The 24,072-nt window shown below is 40.2% G+C and overlaps 1 protein-coding gene across 4 annotated transcripts in view; it reads right to left on the bottom strand.

Moving 5' to 3' along the window:
• Positions 1-24,072, bottom strand: part of tnn (tenascin N) — a 67,297-nt gene continuing 43,225 nt past the window's right edge. For 2 of the 4 annotated variants that reach the window (XM_039816661.1, XM_039816660.1), the window contains exons 9-19: positions 19,221-19,484; positions 17,092-17,355; positions 16,494-16,757; positions 14,305-14,568; positions 11,947-12,077; positions 10,323-10,461; positions 10,013-10,164; positions 6,914-7,010; positions 6,650-6,814; positions 2,992-3,155; positions 1-1,387 (exon numbers count right to left, since the gene is read on the bottom strand). In XM_039816661.1, the coding sequence (XP_039672595.1) occupies positions 1,238-1,387; positions 2,992-3,155; positions 6,650-6,814; positions 6,914-7,010; positions 10,013-10,164; positions 10,323-10,461; positions 11,947-12,077; positions 14,305-14,568; positions 16,494-16,757; positions 17,092-17,355; positions 19,221-19,484 (2,054 nt within the window). In that variant the 3' untranslated portion in view covers positions 1-1,237. The remainder of the gene's footprint in view (positions 1,388-2,991; positions 3,156-6,649; positions 6,815-6,913; positions 7,011-10,012; positions 10,165-10,322; positions 10,462-11,946; positions 12,078-14,304; positions 14,569-16,493; positions 16,758-17,091; positions 17,356-19,220; positions 19,485-24,072) is intronic. The other 2 variants (XM_039816662.1, XM_039816663.1) reach the window with 2 other exon arrangements.

A 24,072-nucleotide genomic window follows, 5' to 3' on the forward strand; every position in this document is an offset into this window, starting at 1 on the left:
TTCATATAAAAAAAACTTTATTTTCTTATTGTGTGAAATGTGTGGCACGAATATGAATGACCACCTATAATGTTAGGACAATACAATTAGTAAAACAAAAGTCTCATATACAGGTTTTTAAATTCCTTAGCGACAGTCCTCATTTCTGACTGTGAAACTCTTTGAGGATTTGTTAGAATAAAACCTTATGGGCTATGAAGGTTTAAATAGACATTTTAGTGAACGCAAAATTTATGAGGAGCGGGGCCAATCAATTCTGGCAGATCAGCAGAAATGTTGATTGATGTGCTCCATACTTGTCTCATAAACCAGCAGTTTGTAATAAAAGTGTAGAAAAATGTAATTAAAGTCAAAGTCAAAGCAGTATTAATAACCTTTTTCAGCTTCCCATACTGAAAACAAGAGTTTGGTCATTAGATCCCTGGGGATGGGATAAACTTCATCCTTATTGACGTTATGTAGGCACATCACATTGATTGATATGCGCTGTGCCTATAATATGAATGTAAAGCAGGAGCAGTATGGCCATCCATTGTTATTCTCTGGCTTGTCTGACACACTAATTTGACAGTGTGTGCAGCAGCGACAGCTGAATGAGACACAGCCAGATAGCGTCATAGTCAATAAACTCACACTAACTGATCTTAAAACAAAACACACAAGCCATTTTTACATTTATGTTGTTATGACAATACTACTATACACAAGAAAAACTGCTACTCAAATTCTTCACAGGACATAAAATAAACAAAAATAATACAAATAACCTGGGCTGCTGCCCTGAGGTTTAAAAAAGAAAGTTAAAATGAATGCAGGTTTCCAATTGAACTTAAATCTACCGTTTCCTAAATTAATAATTGAGGTTACTACCAGAATCAGTGAAACAGGAATTAAACAAATAATATTTGCATTATAACTGATAAGACTAAACTTGTTAATCTTCAATTCAAAACAACTCCAAGTCAGTTTTCTATTCACCACTTCCCCACAATCACACTAAACTTAGGAATTTCTGATGAATCTCATTGTATACAATACAAACAGATAATAAGTTACTATTGCTTATGAGTATTTCTCTCCTTGCCCAAAGAAGTGTACATACTGTCCAAGAGTTGAGACACAGAGGCATGTAGACCAGTGGGGACATATACATATGTACAGAAACACCAAAATCTAGCGTGATGGCAGGTTAATGGGACTCATGACGACTGTTGTGCTCTAAGTGGGAGGTGCTCCATTATTTCTTTTGGAGGTTTGTGGTTCTGCTCTTCTCTCTGGCCATCAACGATCGCCTCTTCCTGCTGGACAAGGCTCCCACAGGACGGATCTTCATCTCGGTGAAGTCGAGGGACACCAGGTGGCCCTTCCACGGTTCCCAGTTCACTCCCTGAGAGAAGGACAGCAGATTGAGCGAGAAAGAGATTGAAGAGAGGAAAGCAAAGTATGGTTAGAAGGAGACGTTGGAGTGATGAAAGAGGAGGGAGAGGGGAAATGAGAAAGACAAGAAAAGGGTGAGGGACAGAGTCACAGAAGAGGCAGGCGGCAATGACAGACAGGCAGAATGACAAACACTAATAAACACCAGCCTCAGGCTTCATTTCATGTGAGTACAAACTTGTTTTGACTGTTATTGCATTTCGCCACCAAACAGTGCGGGAGACATCTGCAGCGGCAATATTATGGATGAAATCTCAACAAGAGCAGAGAAATCCCCTGGCATTTTCTTTAGTATCACACTCTCAGACATAATAACTGTTGTTGTTACCCTATCAGCCTGGTAAAAAACACTTATGGTTTATAGCTGGTGTGAGAAATGTGTTTTCTTATCACTGCTGATGGATTCAGGCGATTTCTGCGACCATCTCAACAATCCAAAACAAAACTAAGAGTGGGCTGGGGTGAAGTTGTCTTTGATTGCTGACCAGGGAACAGCCTCCCGGACAGCACTCTTTTTATTTATTGTTTTTGTAAGAAAGAACCCCAAATAAGAATGATGAATTTATTTGACTGTGATAATTTTAGCAGTTTCAAATGAATACAGGAGAAGCAATGTGTTGTCAGTGGTAGATGTACAACTACTAACTGTATTTCCTTTAGCAGCTAGAGGTATGCACAGTGAAAAATGAATAGAAAAAACACAGCAGAACTCCTCCTTGAAACCCCTGATGACTGCTGAGTTACAATTACATTGAACACTGAAAATTTCATTTGCCACATTGACATTTTGAGCTGAAGGGGACTCAGCATGGCAAACACAGGGGATCCACTTATTATTCACGGACACAAAGTCTCCAGTATACGGTAGCTAAACTTAATGAATCAGATTTAAACCTTAAATTAATTCAATAAATCAATAATGAAATAAATAAAATCATTTACTGGCAATGATGGTGTGAAGGCATGATATTTGACAGCCTATTGCCATATCAAGGATTCAAAGACTGTTAACTGGTAACTTGGGTTAGTATAAATCTGTTATCACATAATACTGTCAGTGCCACCTATTGGTGAGAAGGCACACTACACCAGAAGAGTTAATTTGATGTTAAACCATCAAGACCAAGGAAGAGTATTACTGTGAATGACAGAACAGTATGACTTAATACTTTATATACTAAATATGGGTGGTGATGGCGCAGTGGATATGACACGTGCCTTTGGCGTGGGAGACCAGGGTTCGATTCCCACTGTGATACATCAACCAATGTGTCCCTGAGCAAGACACTTAACCCCTAGTTGTTCCAGAGGTGTGCGACCTCTGACATAAATAGCAAATGTAAGTCGCTTTGGATAAAAGCGTCAGCTAAATGACATGTAATGTAATAAAATATACTAAAACTTTAAATACTTATAATTCATTGTGTACTGGATGAACCACTCTACTAGCTGCCCTTTTTTAAAACCACATTGGCAGATCCACAATAATGGCAGGATAGCACCCTATGACCATCATGCGTGATCCAGTGCAGGACTGCCTTCCTGCTCACTCACCAAACTGTGCCTGTTGTCTCCCCATTTTCCGTTGGGGTTGGCCAGGTGACAGTTTTTGTACCACCAGGCACCGCGGTGGGTCAGGGCACAGTTACCCAGGGCGATGTCATTATCATTATCAATAGTAGTCCAGGGTCGGCCTTGGTGGTAGGTCATAGCATCACCTGGGGATCATTAACAATAATTAACAAGCAATAATCATTCTCATTTTCAGGTTCATACTTGTATTTTTAGTTTCTATTTGAACATGTTTATATGCTTTGTTGTTCAAAAAGCACATTATTTTTCTTATATTTGTCTGAATATACCCTATATTCACCCTCTGTCTGAAATGCCCCGTTTTAGCGCCTGTCTATTTAAGCCCCCCTCTCGAAAAGCCTGCAGTAGTCTGCTCTGATTGGTCTCTTTATGTTTCCAGGTCTTCCGTCTCTGCACCATCATTGCGGCCGGGGAATGACTGTAACGCCACTGTACTGGCACTTTCTACCTATATATGGTATAGTTATGACATCACAACCATATGGAAGACCTGACAGATCATTTAAAGGTACAGTTTCTGAATTCGGCTGTGGAATTTCTCTGTGGATTTTTGATACTTTCAGTCCCTACAAAGTGGGTGGGTCCTCCCTTGCTAGTCAGTGAAGATTACCATACAGTAGCAGCTTGGCTTTAATATCAACACATAGCACTGGTACAACAACTAGCTTCTCTCATTGAACAGGATTCAAAGAGCTGCTGACACAGGTTGATTGATGTTAACATTACTGTACATAGGAAAAATGTCAGATAACTTTTAGCTTTTATAACATGTGTACTGTAATTCAATTCTGCACCTAAGACTATATGATGCCTTTAAAATCAACAGGCGAACATATAATGAACCTTCACCTAAATACCAGCATGTTTACAGGGTTTTTACTGGCTCAGAATGGGCCTCTAGGGGAGACAGAATGAAGAGGGGAGTCTGGGGGCCCTCCCACATGAAATTTTGAGCGTCAAAGACTGATACATTTTCAGTCACAAATTTATGGGGAAAACTTCTTAATTTATGTAAAAACAACAACAAAAATTCTGCAGGTAACAATTAAAAATGTTATATTTAATGGAATATAATGCATTAAGGGAAGGGGCCTTCGCATTCGACTACAGCATGGTGGCAGCATGGTGGCCCAATGGTTAGCACTGTGGCCTCACAGCAACAAGGTTCTGGGTTTGAATCCAGGTCGTTCCAGGCCTTTCTGTGTGGAGTTTGTATGTTCTCCCCATGTTTGCGTGGGTTTCCCCCATCAAAAAACATGTACTAGGTTCTCCATTCAGTGCCTTTGATCAAGGCACTGGTTCAGATCTGTAAATGGCTGCCCACTGCTCCCTTGAGGGATGGGTTAAAGCTGCAGTAGGTAAGATTGTGAAGAGCCAGGACTTTGCCAAAAAATTTGAACATCGACAACTTTTCAGTCCCTCCTCCCTTTCTGCTGCAGCCCAAACCGTCTCCTAAGCCCCTCCCACACAACGGAGTTTGACAGAACTGCCGGCATGTCAGACAACATGTTCAATAACTAAACACTAACACAACGTTAACTTTACTCACCAACAGTAAAACGATGCTAACTAGCAGGCTACCGTTAGCCATTTCAGCATCACATCAGACCGACCACTGTGCTAACGTACTATCATCCTCACCAACGTAGCTTTGTGGACTTTTGACTACTAATAACCAAGTGAAAGATAAATCATTCATGGTAATTATGTTACCTGTTGAGAAGAAATGTGGCTACATCTGCATCGTTCTTCAGATCTTTAAAATTCTGCAGCCACGCCACCTCTGAAAAGCCACTCCATTATTCACGGAGTTTTGGAAAACCTTTCTGCAGCTCGTGTGCGGGGAGGGGGAGAACGCTATATATGCGTGTGCCTGAGCAGTGATTGACAGGCAGATAGACCACCCCTGTGGCCCTGATTGGAGAAAATCAACCGGGAGCGGTGGAATTTTGCCAATGGCACTACAGGCTGTAGGAGGTGCCAGAGGAGCTGTCTTTTTTTTTTTTTTTTACATAATTCATGTAGTTCTACTGGAACATAGGGTCAGTTTCAGCAAATATGACAGAAAGTTAGTTTTATAAGACTTACCTACTGCATCTTTAAATGCAGAGAATGTATTTCGCTACATGTATGTGACAATAAAAGTACCTTTACCTCTACAATTGACCACAATATCCAGTTCCTTTGATTAGTATGAACAGGGCATAACCGTATGTTTTTCCCAAGCAGCACGTTTTTGCTCCTTAGTTGAAAAAATTAGGAGTGACTTAGGTAAGGTAACTGCTCTAATTAGTACAATAATACAATAGTGTTATGATTACAAAACATAATGAAGTGTAATGTTTTCTCTTTTGAAATATTGATAAAAAAATTGTCAGTGATGTTGAATAGTCTGTAGGCCTACGGTAGTGTAATGGACCGCCCCTACGGTTCGGCATGCATGTGAACCCAGGGTCACTCTGCAAACGGAGATACCATTAGCTCTATACAGCGTAGCGTTCAGATCCAGTCAAATCAGCGCCAGCCGCATGTGTAGATACAGTAGTGGCTGTGGGTGACAGGGAGGCTAGCTGCTGAAAATCAGACGTTTTGGCGCTGGTGATTTTCCTTTGGCGCTGGCTAAAACCTCTTTAAGGGGGGCGCCAACATTTTCTCTATGCAGGAAAAACCCTGATTTAGTTTGTAAGCTAACAGCGAGAGCCACCTGAGCAGCAGACATGATAAGATGATTTGTTTACCTTGATGTGTCGCGGGAGAGCAGAAGGCGCAAGTAGTGAAAACACGGAATGGAGTTTATGTGGACTCTGAATGAGCCAAGTGGAATAGATTTGAGGAAGCAGTAGCGTGGAAGTCAAGGCTGTAGCTAAAACAGAATTTGGGCATTCAAGTGGAATGGATTTGACTGATGGCGCTCTGAAAAGTAAAATGGACAGATGCGCTGAAAAGTGAGTGGGTCCGATATCATTGGTCCCAAAAAGTGGGTGGGTCTTGTCCCAACCATATACAATGGTTCTGACACCCATGCTTTATAGGCAACTACACTTGCTTTATCATTTAAAAAAACATGGAAATCTAACTTTTTACAATATGGGAACTTTAACTATTAAAGAATCTGTATGCAATTCAACCTTCCTCTATCAACAATATATTCTTAGATTTTGCTGATCACTTCTTTTTCTTCCATGTGTTCCCAGATGGAAGAAATTTAACAAAAGGCCAAAAATAGAGAGATACAGTATATGTTGTGCAGCACACTGTGGTATATGTAGCGCCCCACTTGCTGTGCGTCTGTATCTATCTGGCTCAAAAGCAAACTAAAACCCTGCCTTCTTCAGATACCACCTTCCTTATATAGCTCCTGTCTATAACTGACTGAACAGAAGTTTCTGAAACAAATATCCCACCTACTGTTGGTGTGTATTAGCTTTCTCAGCACCCTTGAGAATTATGGGTTGGGTGCTTAAAAGCCCTCCATTCCCACTCCCAGCCTGTCTCCTTGCCCTCTTTTTTTTGTCTGTATACCATCTTCTATTTGAGTAAAGAAAATTTAAGTTATGAAAGCTACACATGCTATTGTATTGCTGGTAGTTTGGAAAGATATTAGGGGCAAAAGGCCTACCTGCTGTCCCACTGTATTTGCCGATAGTGAGTTTGAACTTCTGCTTGACCGGAGCAATCTTAAAGTTGTCATATACAGCATAGGCTCTCTCTGCGCCAAGTCCCAGGTCAAACCTCAGCTCATACTGAGTAGGAGTGTTGGTGAGCTCATATATCTTATCCAGACCTGAGGGAACAGCCAGACAGAGAATGTGAAAGCAATAAGAAATACTTTAGTACTGTTCATATGTGGATGTTTCAATGTCTGCAGAGAAACAGTGCTCACCAATCCAGAACTCGTCTGTCATGTTGCCAAAACCGACTATGTACTGTTTCCAGCGTTTCATAAAGTCCAGCTTGCCAACGGTACGTCGCTGGAGCACCTGAAAGCATCGAACACAGAATGTTCACTGACAGCTGTTACTCAAATATTTCATACTATCTGCTTTGCAGACTGATCTCATTAAGTGGCGTATGTACAACACGCCAATTCGTTTGCCATTTTGGCGTGTTATCAAGACGCATAATCGCTTTTTAGCGTGTTTATCAACGCAATTTGCCCGCCATTGACATACATTACGAGTGAATTTTCGCCGTAGCGAGTAGTATAAAGGGACGTAGGTCCGCATAAGGAGGTTGGTTTGGGTGGTGGATGGGTAAAACACAGGGATCGCGTCCTGCGTGTGGCGATTTTCAGCCTTTTTTTTTTTTTTTTTCCCTCAATGTTCTTTTCCTAAACCCAACCTTTTTTTTTTTCTTTTTACACGCATGACGTTGTTCTCGCGATAACACGCAACGTGGCGACGCCACGTGGTGGGTATGTTTACATCTGCTGTATACAGTGTAGACATACACATGGATAGCTGAAAATGCATACAGATAACACGCCATTTGGCTTTAGGAAAGTGGCGTGTATGTTTACGCAAAGTCATGATGCCATGTTGCTGCTTTGGGATGTTGGTTATCATCTACATCACTAAAATTCCAGTGGCAATAACTGTCAACTACAAACCCCAATTCCAATGAAGTTGGGACGTTATGTAAAACGTAAATAAAAAAAGAATACAGTGATTTGCAAATCCTTTCCAACCTATATTCAATTGAAGACACTACAAAGACAATATATTAAATGTTAAAACTGATAAACTTGTATTGTTTTTTGCAAATATTCACTCATTTTTGAATTTGATGCCTGCAACACGTTCCAAAAAAGCTGGGACAGGGGCAACAAAAGACTGGGAAAGTTGTGGAATGCTCAAAAAACACCTGTTTGGAACATTCCACAGGTGAAGAGGTTAATTGGTCATGATTGGGTATGAAAAGGAGCTTCCCCCAAAGGCTCAGTCGTTCACAAGCAAGGATAGGGCGTTTTTCACCACTTTGTTGTTCTCAACATACAATTGCAAGGAATTTAGGGATTTTGTCATCTATAGTCCATAATATCATCAAATGATCCAGAGAATCTGGAGAAATCTCTGCACGAAAGCAGCAAGGCCAAAAACCAACATTGAATGCTGTGACCTTCAATCCCTGAGGCGGCACTGCATTCAAAACCGACATCATTATGTAAAGGATATTACCACGTGGGCTCAGGAACACTTCAGGAGAAACATCGTCAGTTAACACAGTTCATTGCTACATCTACAAGTGCAAGTTAAAACTCTACCATGCAAAGCGAAAGCCATATATCAACAACACCCAGAAATGGGCTGCATCTCTGGGCCAGAGCTCATTTAAGATGGACTGACGCAAAGTGGAAAAGTGTGCTGTGGTTTGACGAGTCCACATTTTTATATTGTTTTTGGAAATCATGGAGGTCATGTCCTCCGAGCCAAAGGACCATCCAGATTGCGCAAGTTCAAAAGCCTGCATCTGTGATGGTATGGGGGGGTGTTAATGCCCATGGCATGGGTAACTTCTTTCACCATTATTAATGCTGAAAGGTACATACAAGTTTTGGAGCAACATATGCTGCCATCCGTCTTTTTCAGGGACGTCCCTGCTAATTTCAGCAAGACAACGCTAAGCTACATTCTGCACGTGTTAAAACAGCGTGGCTTCGTAGTAAAAGAGTGCAGGTACTAGACTGGCCTAGCCTGACAAGCCAGACCCACATCAAGATGTTGGGTCTGGGAACTCCCCATTGGCAGGGGCGGGATATACGGTTGTCTTTCAAATCCCTCTGCATGCAATAGGATAGCGCTACGACCAACTAGAGCAACGCTAGTTGATAGATTAAACTTTTGCTGTATCCGGTCGGCAAAACTCCGAACACATCTTCCTTTTTTAAGAATGACTTCAGTGCCGTTCTTTGTTCTTTTCTCAAAGAAAAGCTTAACTCCAAGTCTCCAGCAGCAGCAGCCATCTTCTTTGTTTTCAAGAAGCAAAGAATTCACATGGAACCGTCGCAACTCTGCCGTCACCAACTAGACACATAGACTATACACGATGTGATTGGCCTGACTAGAGTTTAGTTTTTCCAGCTCGCAAGCCACCGGAGGGTTGCTAGATAACCCTGGCTGCAAATTACATTTGCTGCCACTAGGGTGCATCTAGATTTCTAGGCTAAGACTGGCCTGCCTGCAGTCTAGACCTGTCTCCCATTGAAAATGTGTGGCGCATTATGAAGCGCAAAATACAACAACGGAGATCCCGGACTGTTGAGCAACTGAAATCGTACATCAAGCAAGAATGGGAAAGAATTCCACCTACAAAGCTACAAATGTGCCCAAATGCTTATTGAGTGTTGTTAAAAGAAAAGGTGATGTAACACAGTGGTAAACACTGTCCCAGCTTTTTTGGAATGTGTTGCAGGCATCGAATTCAAATGAGTCAATATTTGCAAAAAAAAAAAAGTTCATCAGTTTGAACATTACACCTTGTCTTTGTAGTGTATTCAATTAAATATAGGTTGAAAAGGATTTCCAAATCACTGTATTCTGTTTTTATTTACATTTTACACAATGTCCCAACTTCATTGGAATTGGGGTTTGTACTTTCACTAACTGGATAATCCAGCAATTACACTGCATTGCCATACAGTTGGGGGACTCATACTTAACTGTCAAAATCGAGGCATCAGAGGTGCAGTTATCTTGACTTTTAGTTCTTAGCTCCAAAAAAAAACCTGGAGCCTACATTAACTATAAAGCAACCCAACAGTGGATAAACTTCTAGACTTTGAAAAGCCAAAGAAGACATTATATAATAACTGTTTTCACAGGTGGAGTGCGCCTTCATTATTAACTGATATAAATTCTGCCCACATAATAAACATTACTGTAAATAATAATACAAAAACAAACAGTATTTATAATATCCTGAAACCTTATTTAAAAGATAGTTTTCCATATTTTGGTCTGTGCAGTTTATCAGTAATTTGTACCAGCCAGCCGCCTCCATCAGTCTCCATGTCACAGTAAACCTCAATTGGTTTGGAGCGGTCATTGTTAATATAGACGGTGTAGATAGCACTCTTCTTATTGCCATTCTTCATGATCTGAACACAGTCCATGGGGAAGGGGTACATCAGGCCAACTAAGAAAGAGGTGTGACGGCATTATTATTGTTGAATACTCATGTGATGCAATGTTACAGCATAGAATAACATAACCTAATAAATGTCAGACAAAGTGACACAATAACGATAAAAAAAGAAAAGACCATATCAGGAAAGAGCAGAGTAGTGCACAGACCTGTTCTGAAGATAGTCTCTACCACCTTGCTCCTCTTGTTCTCCTTGTAAGCGATGATGGTGACAATATATCTCTTCCCCATCTCCAAACCGGACACAGCAAAACTGTTCTCGCTGGCTCCAAGCTGCTTTTCAACCATCTGAACCCAATAAACATAAATTTCAATGTGATGATGTGTGACTCTACTGCAAACAAAATCTACCTTCGGGTATAAATAAAGTAACTTGAACTTGATTTCAGTTAATTACTGAACACTTACTGCATGAGGGATGACATCGTCTTGAGCTTCAATTAGAGACAGGCATTAAGTGTGCTCCTCATTATTTATAAAATCTTAAAAAAGGTTTCCAGTAAAAGATCAATCACATCATCCATGTACTTAAAATACTTCCAGTAGATTCATTTTAATTCTGACCACAAGAGGTCATCGTTCTACAGAGCTTAAATTAACATACACCTTTACTGTCACCTCAATCTATTTTAAACTGCTACTTTAAAGCTGTATCTGTATGCTTGTAAAGACAAAGACAGGACTTAAAATCCTGCACTGTGTAGTTCAATATTCCAATAATATAATACTCAAAGGAACTGCAGTTCTACCCAATACAGAATAAAAGGGTTTTGCTCCTACACAGTCAAACTCAGTTTTCCCTATGAGCAGTCCTTCCAGAAAAAGAGTTTTTTTGTGATTGTTGCGGGCAAAAATCCTTGATTATGCGGCACGTTTTCTTAAAAAATGCGATGGAATATGTGGGATATTTATGCAATTTTATGCAATGAAATTGCGGGAACTTGCAAAAATTGCGGGAACTTGCAAAAACTGGTTTGATGAAAAAGAGAAGAAAAAGTGATTCCCCCAACACCCTGCTTTTTTTAAACTTAATTTCCCAAAATAGTTTACAGATATTCAGTCATTGCAATAAGTAAACAAATAAGATACAAAAATATATACAAATAATATATTAAAGTAAAAATAAAAGTAATAGTCTAAACTGAGGGAAATAAAAGATACAAAAGAGACAGACTTTCAAAAATCGTTAATAATATAGACAGCAGGAGCACTTAAACAAAGAAATTTGAGTAGACATCAGATATTAAGATAGGTTTCTTATTGGATACAAACTTAAGAGACTCAAAGTACATGTCAAATTCAACCTCCAACACCTGCTTTTCGATGATGTTCACGTCGCGTAAGTACGTAAATTCATAACGTTCCCATTGCAACAGGGGAAAATGGCTGCTCTTGTGTGAAGTAAACGCAACAGTTTTTCAACTTTCTGCTAAGATGTGACTTTTTTGCAACGAAAATGCGAGGATTATGAAATCATGCAAGCACAGCATATTTTGCATGGAAATCGGCAATTTATGCGGGGAAAGTGCGGCATATTTGAAAAGATGCGGCCCCCGCATGAATATGCGGACTTTGGCAGATTATGCGGATTCTTGAGGGACTGTATGAGGGCGTTCTTCATAATTTAATGTAACAGTTGTATAAAACATAAATGCAAATATACCCAGATACAGAAAGCTTATCTCTGTATTAACAAATTGTAAGACAAAGAGCTTAATACTTCAGTTGTGGCATATGTGAATACATTTGGGTGAGAAAATATGGCTAAGTTACCTCCATGCTCCCATCCTCATCTCTGTAGCTGAGGGTGTACCCTTCAATGTCAGCGAGAGGAGGAACCCAAGTCAAGAAAGCAGACTCCAGCGTCACATCTGTCGCCTTCAGGTCCTTAGGGGCATCAATATCTATGGATTGGAGTGTAAATCAAGTAGATTACAGCACAAGAACATGTTGTATACTGTATGTTCATTAATACATCTTATTAACTCGGGTCTAGATTGGGGAAGCAGAGGATTTTTGGTGCTGCTCTTACTTGAGTTTGTTCACAAAAACTGGGGCAAATAATCAATTGTGAGTGAATATATTCTCTTAAATTAAACAGATGTTTTAATCTTTTTTGTTAAATCATGATTTTAATCAAACACTATTTGTGCTTCAGTACAAACCGTTATACAAACCGTCATACTCACATGAAAAAGCAGTGTTTCTCAAACAGACATAACTTTGCAGTGCAGTATTCATCCCTCTTTATTCCCTTTCTCTACCTCAATGACAAGGCCAACATTCATGTATCTGACACTAGCTTTTCAGCCTTTTCACCTTCCAGCCGCCTGCAAAGTTACAATTTGCCTTTGCAGATAAACTGGCAGTTATTCCTCTGCCATATTTAAATGCTTTAGAGGTTTGACCTGATACACACGCTGAAATAATTTGTTTGACACAAAGACGGCTGCTCTAACAGTGGGAGCCTTAACCTCCCATGGCTCAAGAAATTAAAGAAAACATATGTCACCATGATGTACAAAATCAGCCCAAGCAATTTACTATTTATTAAAGTCAAGACTCATACTTTCAGTCTACTTCTGGTAAAAACGCTGCCTTCTGTTTATATTCAGGAATCGTCCAATTGTCAGTTTTACTATGCCTGAAAAAATTAAACCTCTTTATCTGGTAATTACAAGGTAATGGGAGTAAAGTGTGAACAGTGACACATTAGTGCATATCGTGGTATCATTAGTGGAAAGCAATGCAGCTGAAAAAGTCTGTGAAGCACACTGATGTTTGTTGTAAACAGTTTTAACTGACGCATTAATGGTGCTTGTTACTAGGTCCAATAAAATCTCAAATGTTAATAATACATACTTTTATGTGTCCCAGATGATATCTTTTGACACAATGGCTTTCCTATGTGAACCGAGCACCACGTTGGTCTGTAGCTACCACCGTTTGTAATGAGTTACGACGAGACAAGTTTATAAATCAAAACTCGGCCATTTGCTGCCTAATTAAAAAAGATCCAGCTTTCACTTAAAGCTCCCAGGTGATTTTACAGATCATCTGGCTCACACAAAGATACCCTGTTGTAACCCGTTCAACATGTGCTGCCACTGCTATTTTTACCCCACACTAAGTTAACAGACATACCCGGTAACATTTCCTGCCAGAGCAGGAGTTTTGGGGCTTTTGAAGTTTAGAGTAAACTCATTTTGACTTTGTAAGACATTTACGGTTTAATAAATCAAAGGGCATATGATGTAAGAATTAATGGATTGCTGTTTTGTGTGCAAACATTTATAAATTAAGTGAATAAAAAAAAGCAATTTCCAAGTTTACTTAGTAAACAGGTGTCTACAAAATGTGATAGATTATTTAAATTTGACTGAATTACTATCAGCCGTTTTGGAGGTTATATTGATATATTAAAAAGAACCACATGTAACTCTCTGTCCCAACGAAACAACCCAGATGTATTCCCTAACCTCTAATACTTAACCCTCGACCCCTATGAATACCAGTGTATCCAGTATTGTCACATTAAACAATATTAAAGTAGGCTAATATACACCCATAATTGCAGAAATCCACAACCCAATTCATGCTGTTTATCAGCATTAACTGAAATAATGGGATTCTTTAACAACTCTATAGGGATGAAATAACTGTATTCTTGTCCTCTTTATCTGAAAGGCTACAACTTTTATATATCTGTACATAACACTGCTGCAGATAGTGAACTGTTACTGCTGTTATAGAACCAATAGTCCCCCAAACTACGGCCGCATGTACAGTATGAGACCATGACTGACAGAAAATTCTTATCAGCATTAAGAATCTTGGAACTAGTTACTGACAGACAGCTTTGGGCTAAGATAAAGGCATTTTTAAAACACAGTGGTGGTGCTTATGGGCCATGCACAGCATTTTGAAGCCTAATAAAAAAGATAAATTCAACATCTGTCAAAATGGCTTTTTTGTTACTTATGTTTGGTATGTATGCTATATAAGATTTCATCTAGACTGCTACTGTCAAAAAATACCTTTTTATATGATGTTAGATTGCCATTTCCAGAGAGAGGAGAGCTTTATTATTTACCGAAAGAGAATCCTGTTTTGAATTTGTTATGTATTGACCTGTCTCAGCTTTTGTTGAGATCTTCCTGCTGGCTTTGCTCCCCTTGATGGCCCAGATGTAGACAGTGTAGAGGACACCAGGCCTCAGGCCAGTCAGCATGTAAGACCTGCTGTCAGACCCAACTGGGATTTCCTCACTAAAGCCCTCAGAGGAGCTGTAGGTTAGGATGTAGCCATCAATTTCTGCCTGGACTGGATCCCATGATAAGCTGAAGGTGGACTCTGTTTCATCTCGGGCTAAGAGGTTAGCAGGAGCATCCAGTTCTGGAGGAAGAGGTTAGTGGAGGTGGTTAATATACTACACATGCAAACTATAGGAACTACTGATGAAAACTACAAAATGTATTGTTTCATTTCTCACCTAAAGGTGAACAAATGAAATCTTTTGGCATGCATTCGTTGGCTGAAAACATTCGTAATAGGATGGTAATTACAAGGAGAAGAAGGATGTTTACCCTCATATATTGCATCATAAAAATATGACATACCCTGCTTATATATACTGTATATGCAGATGCAATATGTTTAAATCTTCCCACTAGCCTTGCCCACCCTCACTGCCCAAATGTAGATGATGTAAAGGACACAAGGACTCAGACAGTATGCTTGTAAGAGACAGCATGGGACAAGAGGTGTCTCTGTGCTTGAACTCTCATCAGAACTGTAGTTAAATTTATGTCCATTAATTTTTGACTGCACTTTGTCTCACGACACGCTGATGATGGGCCAAGTGTTTATTTGGAGCGCCAAGTTCTGCATAAGGAGTCATGGTTATAGCAAGAGCCAAGAAAACTCTGCCTGGAATGACAGCACCTGCGGCCAGGGGAACCTTGCAACTCAGCCAGAAATACTGGAAGTTGGGGGTAATACTTGTTAGGCAAATAGTTACAGACTAAGCACATTGTGAATAATAATATAATATATATAATAATATTATTCACTCTGAGAGAGAGAAAAGAGCCTAATCTAATGCTAAATCTAATCTTATCTATCTATCCTGGTTTCCCCTGGTGGATGGAGTCTGGTGCACTTGAATGTTGCAGGGAGGAAAATTAAAATTGGTCAGAACACTTGGCATTCTGGGTTTGCAAAAAAGGCCTGGTATCTCTGTCCAGCATAATTTTAACTCTCAACTCCAAGCCAAAATTTCTTTTATCCATGAATAGGTTCTATACATAATGAAATCTGTGTAAAATCACTATCATGGATGCAGCTGCAAGGAGCTGTGGTTACAAGGTGAAGAGTGCTCACCCCAAGAAACCTGGAAGTAGACAGCATGAGTGAAGAAGGCTGTCAAAATGAGGAAAGAGTCGTTCAAGGCCTTCACTTGTCCTCTTCTGGTAAAAGGTGTCTTGCTATATTCAGATAATTAGGCAGTTGCTCTAAGGATCCAGGTAAATTGGGATTTTACACACAAGTTAGATTGTAGGGAAACAACAAAACATTAGGGGAATTGAGTGCAGCAATGCAGACAATATATCAGATCATGAACAGACAGCTGAGCCAAAGAGTCAATCTTCAAGCCATCTTTCATCTGTGGCCACAAACGTAGGTTGGGTGGTAAAAAACAAGAAACTGAACTGATCATGTTGTTGGATACAAGAGGCTGAGATGAGGTTCCCCGACATGTTGGCTGATCTCAGTCTGCATGACAGAGTGAAGACTCTATTGATCTGAGAGAAATATGAATACAGCAGCTGCTCTTCCAGAGTAGCAGGTAGAGGTGTTTTGATCACTTGGAAAGAATGGCCCTGAGTGTCTCCTTATGCACAACTTATTTTTATTTTATTTTATGAAGAGGCTGACGGGAGACTGCATGGAGGTCGCAGGACACTCCGGAGGGATTACACCTCGAAGCTGGCATGGGATTGCTCAGGAAGAGCTGGAAATGGGCTATTGGGGGGAAAGGATGGGCTGCTTTGCTCGCTGTGACTCGCATAAGAAGTTGGCAAGAAGGTGGATGAGGTGGGGGATGAATACATTGGAAAACTACTTTATACAAACAAGCTGATTGGTCTACCAAGTGAATAACACATTTTTCTTTTGGCGTTTACGAAAGAGTTGTCTTGTCAAATTAAGATATGATGCTAAACATAAACATTGCCAAACAAAAGAATATGTGAGACACGTATTTCAATCGAGGCATGGCTGCAATTGGTGGGTTTAACAGACAATGGTAGATTTGAGACCTGTCTGAGCTTGCGTTGAGATCTTCCCGCTGGCTTTGTTTCCTTTGATGGCCCAGATGTAGACAGTGTAGAGGACCCCAGGCCTCAAACTAGTCAGCATGAAAGAGGTGCTGTCAGGCCCTACTGGTATCTCCCCACTATAGCCCTCAGAGGAGCTGTAGGTTACGATGTAGCCATCTATTTCGGCCTGGGCTGGATCCCATGACACGCTGAAGCTGGTCTCTTTCACGTCTCGGGCTAAGAGGTTAGCGGGAGCATCCAGGTCTAGAGGGAAATGTTAGTAGAGGATATTAATACATTAATGATGCAAACTACACACTACAGACCAGTCCATCAACTTATTCCAATAATAAATATATAGAGTTGTGGTGTTTGTAATAGACTGAAATGGTTGAAAGCTACATATAACAACCAGGTGTTGGTCATGTTACCATCTAAGAAAATAAAAAGGTATTGAAACATATCCTTCCTTTAAAATAGTTTTAAGGTGCCTAAACATACTAGTGCATGTAGATGAGCATTTAATCCCAATCTTTGGCATTAGCTGGTCAGATAATTAAGTGCTTTGGATTTGAACAGAATGTCATAGATTTGAGACCTGTCTCAGCTTTTGTTGAGATCTTCCTGCTGACTTTGCTCCCCTTGATGGCCCAAATGTAGACAGTGTAGGGGACACCAGGCCTCAGGCCAGTCAGCATGTATGAAGTACTGTCAGACCCGACTGGGATTTCCTCACTTGAGCCCTCAGAGGAGCTGTAGGTTAGGGCGTAGCCATCAATTTCTGCCTGGGTGGGATCCCAGGACACCCTGAAGCTGGACTCTGTTTCATCTCGGGCTAAGAGGTTAGTAGGAGTGTCCAGCTCTGCAGGGGAGTTATGATTAGTATAGACTACTAAAGAACATTACTACATCCAGTGCAAACAAAAAAACAACTACACACAGTTGATCACATTCAATAAAATGTGTTTACCACTTACACATAACCTTCGGTCAATGTGTAAGAGGGCAGAAACGTCAAACTTGGATCAAGGTGTTGGAGGGTTTTTTTTTTGTCCTTTAATCAAAATGAGTAATTTTCTGTCCCTTTCTGTTGACATTTTTACTATGTGATATTTTTATTTCTGTTGAAGTCCAAAAAAATCCAAGTTTGATGTCTGATCAAACACATTGTTATGTAAGCAGGGGTACTACAGTATGAGTATACTATGAGCTATGTTAATTAAAGAACATGCAAACTACTATTGCAAACAATAGATTGTGACAGGACACCACACACTAAAGGAAAATCAGAACCATTGATGTTGTAAAATACTAGATGAATCCCCTATGTATCTTGTGTCTTTGCTGCTCTGCATGTTTGTATTCTCCCAAAACAAGTAAGGCAGTGTCCACTTAAAAAAGTGCAACCCATTCAACACTGAAAATGAAAAATTTCAACATGTATACAGCCAATAATATGACACATCCGTCCCTCATCATGACAAAATAATAATAATAACAATAGTTACTCTTCCCCATATCACTCATGTTATAGGTAATTGAGATCACAATTGCTAACATCACTAGCTAGCAAAGTGAGTTTCAAGCCACTTCAGATATTTGCATCAGGGAGCACTCCCGCTGGTTGATGTATGAGTGAGGTTATTGGAGCTAAAATGTCTGCTTTGCTCATCAAAGAGACCAGGAACAATGAAAAACTAATTTAAAATGTGTATAAACATGAAGGGGAAAAGACATCAGGTATATTCATCAAACAGAAACTCAAAGCACTAAACCATTTTTACCCCTCTCTCTCTCTCTCACACACACACACACACACACACACACACACACACACACACACACACACACACACACACACACACACACACACACACACACACACACACACACACACACACACACCAAACATTTATACTATTGGTATTTAACAGTCACATCAATACAAATGTGAGAACTATCTCTTCTTTTACTGCTGATATATAAATGTCTCAAAGGTTTTGGTTTCTAGAGCTATTTGGATATGCGCCAGTTGGTCCTCAAAAGTGTTCTTCTGCAACAGCTGCTACCCTTCGCAACAGCAAAGATAAAGAGACAGGAGAAGCAAAATCACTGGCTTTGTTAACAAAGCAAAAATGGCTCATCTCAAACCTCTTTCAGACATTCAGCCCCAGGCTAAATTAAATACCTTAAAATGAGGTGCCTAATTATGTTAAATAGCCGTTCAAGTTTCCATGTTGGTAGATAGCACACTTACCCCTCTTTGCCTAAGTGTAAAATGTATATTTTACTTTTTGCTACCACAAAATAGACCAGGAAATTGTGCAGAAAACCAACGCACAGCATATCAAAGGGAAATGATTGATTGCATTGTACACAGGCGCTATTTGAGATAAGAGCGTTTGCACAAAGGAGCGTAAGAAAAAGAGCCACTTAAAAAGTCTTTCCCTTAGCTCTAAGGCTGTAAAGAAGAAAAGCAACATACTGCCTAGGAACACTTGAGATAACAAAAACGAAAAAAGCAAACGAAACCCAACAACAGAAACCAAACACAAAACGACCACACCTCTTCTTAATGTAACCCGCAACTGTCCCTTTCTGATAATCACAGGTTAAAATGTTTTTACATCTACAACTGTGTTTAAACAAAAGTGTTAGTAATTTATCTCTTTACCTTATTTAATTATAGACACACAATTCCCATTCAGGGTCCCATTCAAAGTTCACCTGTTTCAGCTTCTGTTGAACTCTTCCTGCTGACTTTGTCTCCCTTGAAGGCCCAGATGTAGACAGTGTGGAGAACTCCAGGCTTCAAGCCAACCAGCCTGTACGAGGTGCTGTCACGTCCTACGGGGATGTCGGTGCTGGAGCCCTCAGCAGAAGTGTAGCTCAACATGTAGCCCTCTATTTCTGCCTGGACACGATCCCACGAAACTGTGGCAGTGTCCTCTGTTACTTCAGTGGTGACCAGGTTGGTAGGAGCATCAATGTCTGAAGAAGAGATTAAAAAAGGAATAAGAGACAAGCAGACAAATAAAAAACAAGGACTTTAGAAACTCAGTTGAGCAAGAAGCACAATCTAACAGCACCCACGGCACAGAAAACAGAAACTAGGAAACATATCCTTCTAATAATGTTGGGAAAAGGTCATGGGTTGGGTTGGGGTGTGCGGTTTGTGTGTGCAATGGAAAATAAATAAAAACATTGTGAAAAAATAAATAAATAACAGCGTTAAAGTCTGTTAAAGTCTGACCATTTGTTGACCCATTCGTCCTCGCTCCATCACCTGACTTCCTTGCTCCCATCATAATACTAAGGCCACTCGTGGGCTTTGTCACTTGAACATTAACATACGTTGTTAGCTAAAAAGACTGATGCAGTTGTTTCTCTTGGGAGGACAGTCTCAACAAAACAGGAATGTGTTTGCATAGGGCAGGATGAGCACAGTATAGCAATAGTTTAATGTAAAGTGTGGATAGAGTGGACTGTCGCTTACACAACATCATTGAATTGGTGTGTTTGGAAGAGGCAAGTGAGGGGAGTGAAAACTAGAACCGCAGTTGAGAGTAAGCAGTAGTCTGCAGCAGTGTTTGGCATGAAGGAACTATGGAGAACTTTGAAGAAATGTCACTGATTGTTGTTTTTCTTTTTCAATCAGCTGTCAGAGTGCATATACGTCAAGTTCATTATCCATATTTTTCTTTGTATGCACACTGAAGATGACAAATGAACCAATATCTCAAAGGACGAGCTCTGTGAAGCTCTTCAAAAGAACATCACCAACACCCAACCCATGGTCTGGTCCTGGTCAATGAGCTGTGGGACAGTGGGACAAGGACACAGGAGCACAGCAGAGAACACAGTAGGGCTGAACGATTAATTGCATTTGCGATAATATCGCGATATGTTAAAACGCGATTTCCTAATCGTAAAGGCTGTGATTTGGTCACATGACTCGCGAGAGCAAATCAGTCTGCACTCCGCAGAGAAAGCATCAACTTGGCACTCTAACGCTACGCCGTACCTTGAGCTGATTTCTGTCATTCAAACAACTCTGAGTTGAAGTTTAAAATTTTTACAGCCATTTTAATAAAATGAAGGGTTTTATTCGGGCTCGAGTCCATACATGCAGTTAATGGATACAGGCACGCAGAACTGAAGGCTCGGATAGCAACAATTAGCTCTGATTAGCGGTTAGCTCCGTTATAAAGATATAAAGATATGGGTGGAGGAGCTGCCACTGAGAGGGGTAACAATCAGACTGATAAATGACGTTTGGGGAGCTTTCCCAGCAGCGTGGCCGCGGTGTTTCAACGGTTTTATTAGTACAGTTAATCCCACGGCAAGACCACCAGAAACTAACGTAACGACAGCCTCTACACACACACACACACACTATATTTTTACTTATTTAACTAGTCTAGTGTGTAATCGTGTGTTGTTCATACTATACAATGATTTATTGTTTATCTTTGTTGAATAATACAGAAGACAAAGAGCTTACAAAAATAATCGAATATCGAATCGCATTATTTGGGGAAAAAAATCGCAATTAGATTGTTTTCAAAAATCTTTCAGCCCTAGAACTCAGAGCCCCTGTTTGTACCATACCTGCAAACACAGAAGGGCTGAAAAAGGTGACTCATCATTCCTTATGTTTCAGTTGACTCTAATGTCAGTTTTTGGAGCATCAGAGAGAAGCGGAGGCATCTAAATAAGGCACCGGAATCCGAGTTGCTATTCGGTCCGGCAGATAACGGTCGTTAAGGCACTGGTGCCGTATTAGCACCGGGTCTCGGGTCCCCCCCCAAAATAAAAACTCTTCGGATCTACACGATTCACGTGAATGACATTTTCCCATTCAAAACGACGATTTTCGCTGAAAAGCGACAAGTTTGCAGGTATGTTGTACAGACAGTGGGTTTAAAGAATCACAGGAGACGTATGGAAGACACAGGCGGAGCAGTGGGTGGTGCGTGTGCATGGATGGGTGTTAGTCTTTGTCGAGGGAATCTCAATGAAAGCGAAGAGAGAGAGCAACAAAGAGAGGAAGGGAGAGAAAATAAAAGAGTCACAGAAGCATAGTACGAAATACACAGAGGAAGTGAAGAGCAATGTAAAAGCAATCATCATTTAGGATTATTCCTCTGTGGCAGCGGCTCAATGGAGGTCAGTCTTGTGTCAGTGCGCAGTCTGCATCATGAAAACTGATTGATGATGCATCCAGGAGAAGAAAGGAACCATGCAGCTGTCTAACTCTATACCCCCTCGCTGTCTCTCTTCTCTTTTCCTGTTGTCACTTTTCTGTCCTTGTGGCTGCACTGCTTGACAGCCTGTCATGAGCTAAACCACAGAAAGAATTTATAATAGCCGCATTTTATTAGGGTTGAGTGTTTCTTCCGAAGACTAAAAATGAGAGGTCAATCAGTGGTCTAAGTACCTTAAAGGTCCAGTGTGTAACGTGTTTAGTTGTTCATTATCAAAATCTGTGTTGCCCCTTCACAAATTTGTCCTTTTTCATGAATAATTACGACCACCATCAATTCCAAGCATTCCTATTGGCTTGAAATTTTACATTTGTATTCGCATGAACTGGGGCAGACGCTCCATATTCATGCGCCATCTTGAAATACGTTAGCCGGTAAGGGACATACAAGACATACTGCTCCGCCTTTCGAGTTTTCGCTGTCACATGATAAACTCACAGTTGCTGCTAATGCTGCTAATGGGTATCGTAGCTTCCCGGCCCCGGCAAGTCTGAAGAAGGAAACATAGAGGACCACACGTATTCAAAATCCAAATTTCAGGAACAGGAGTCTTCTTCTTCGACCAGAAAAAGAAACAGGATATTGAAAAGAGCAAGAGACCGGAGTTTTGAAACGTGAAGGCTACCGTAGCTGTAATACGTACTTTGAACTGCATGGTGCGAGAGAGTTGATTGTATGATATATGATCTCAACGCTAGATGGGAGAAATTCCTACACATTGGACATTTAAGTGATCGCTACTAGGGAACCCAGAAAGTGTCTATCACTACATATACACAATGACACAGCATACTGTATATCATCCATCTATGGGTTTGGTTTCTTTGAATACTATACTGGAGACTAGAAAACACAACATTACCTCTCAATTTACAAAAAAATCAACAGCAGTTTATATCAGGTGTACCAACTCAATCTAAAATCATTGTACTATGTTTGGTCTGTTTATAACACACTCGATTTTTTTGCCACCTTTGTTTTAATATATTTAGTGGCATGCTGATTGTTCACACAAACGGTCTACGTTTTACTATTACTCTAATAATTTCATTGTTTCTCACCCGAATTGTGTGAGTATGACTTGACACACAGGCAGCATGGGCCACCAGGCAGATTGTGTTTGCATCTTGTAATTTGGCAGTAACTGGGAAGTGATTTTCACACATGCTAGTTGTAATTTCATTTCAGTGGCTTTGAGATTATATTTAAAACTTGCACATGTAATAGTGCAATAGCCAAGGCTGCCAAGGCAAAACTTGCCCATTTCACGGTGTAACAGTCGAATCACCACAATCCTGCCTGCAACATCCATAGTGGTATTGTTTTTTCTATACAGCCAGAAATAGTACATCCAGCAGTGCTTCCCGTCTGTATCTCCCCAGTGAAGGCAACGCTGGACTGAAACAGGCCTAAAAACAGCAGACCATTTTAACAACCATTGATAAATCTTAACATTTTACTACAAATACTGCTTTGCTACAGTCAGTCTGAAGATAATGATCCCTGCTTTTTTATTTTATACCCAAAGCAATGTTGGCTACTCTTAAATTAATAAAAGTAAATTCAATTAGTGGGCTGTAAATTGATTTGCAACAGTCAGACAGCCCAAATGAACTATAAAAGTTAAAACCTTTTGACAGTTTCAAGGACAGTCTGCTAATGCTTTTTATCCCTCACTGCAAATTAACTTAAAAGGTGCCCTGCTACACATATTTCATTACTTTGTGTAATGTCTGAAGTTCTACCATGGACTCTGTAACATTTTTTGTGGAATTTTCTTTTTTTGTGGTTACCTTGTTTCAAGCCATTCTAGCGTGGTATACAAAGCCTACAGGAAGACTCAGCTCAATTTCTGCCAGTTCTCATTAATATTCAACAAGCTAAGATGTTTGAAGCTGATTGCTAACAGCTAGCCAATGAGAGCCTGGCTGTCAGAATCCTTTAACCAGCTCAACTGGGCGAGCTAATGAATAGTAATGAGCTCAGGCAATATGATGTCAGACTGACCAGCTTTGTAATTGGCCTGATTTCTCTGCTTATTTTTTTTCAGTGGCTAGAGCTGACAGAGAAGGTAGCAGTTCATTTTCACTAGGGGTGGGAATCACCATAGGTCTCACGATACGATATCATCACAATACTTGTGTCACGATACGATATTATTGCGATTTTAAACACATTGCAATATTCGGCTATTTATTGCAATTTAGTACCTTTTTTCCAACTTCAAATTTTTCCCAATTTCAAAATATGTCCCCCAAAAGGAAATTTTGTCAACATCTGTTTTATCTAAAAAGATACATTTCTCTGTTTGT

Source organism: Perca fluviatilis, chromosome 11, assembly GCF_010015445.1.
Source record: "Perca fluviatilis chromosome 11, GENO_Pfluv_1.0, whole genome shotgun sequence".
Lineage (NCBI taxonomy): Eukaryota > Metazoa > Chordata > Actinopteri > Perciformes > Percidae > Perca > Perca fluviatilis.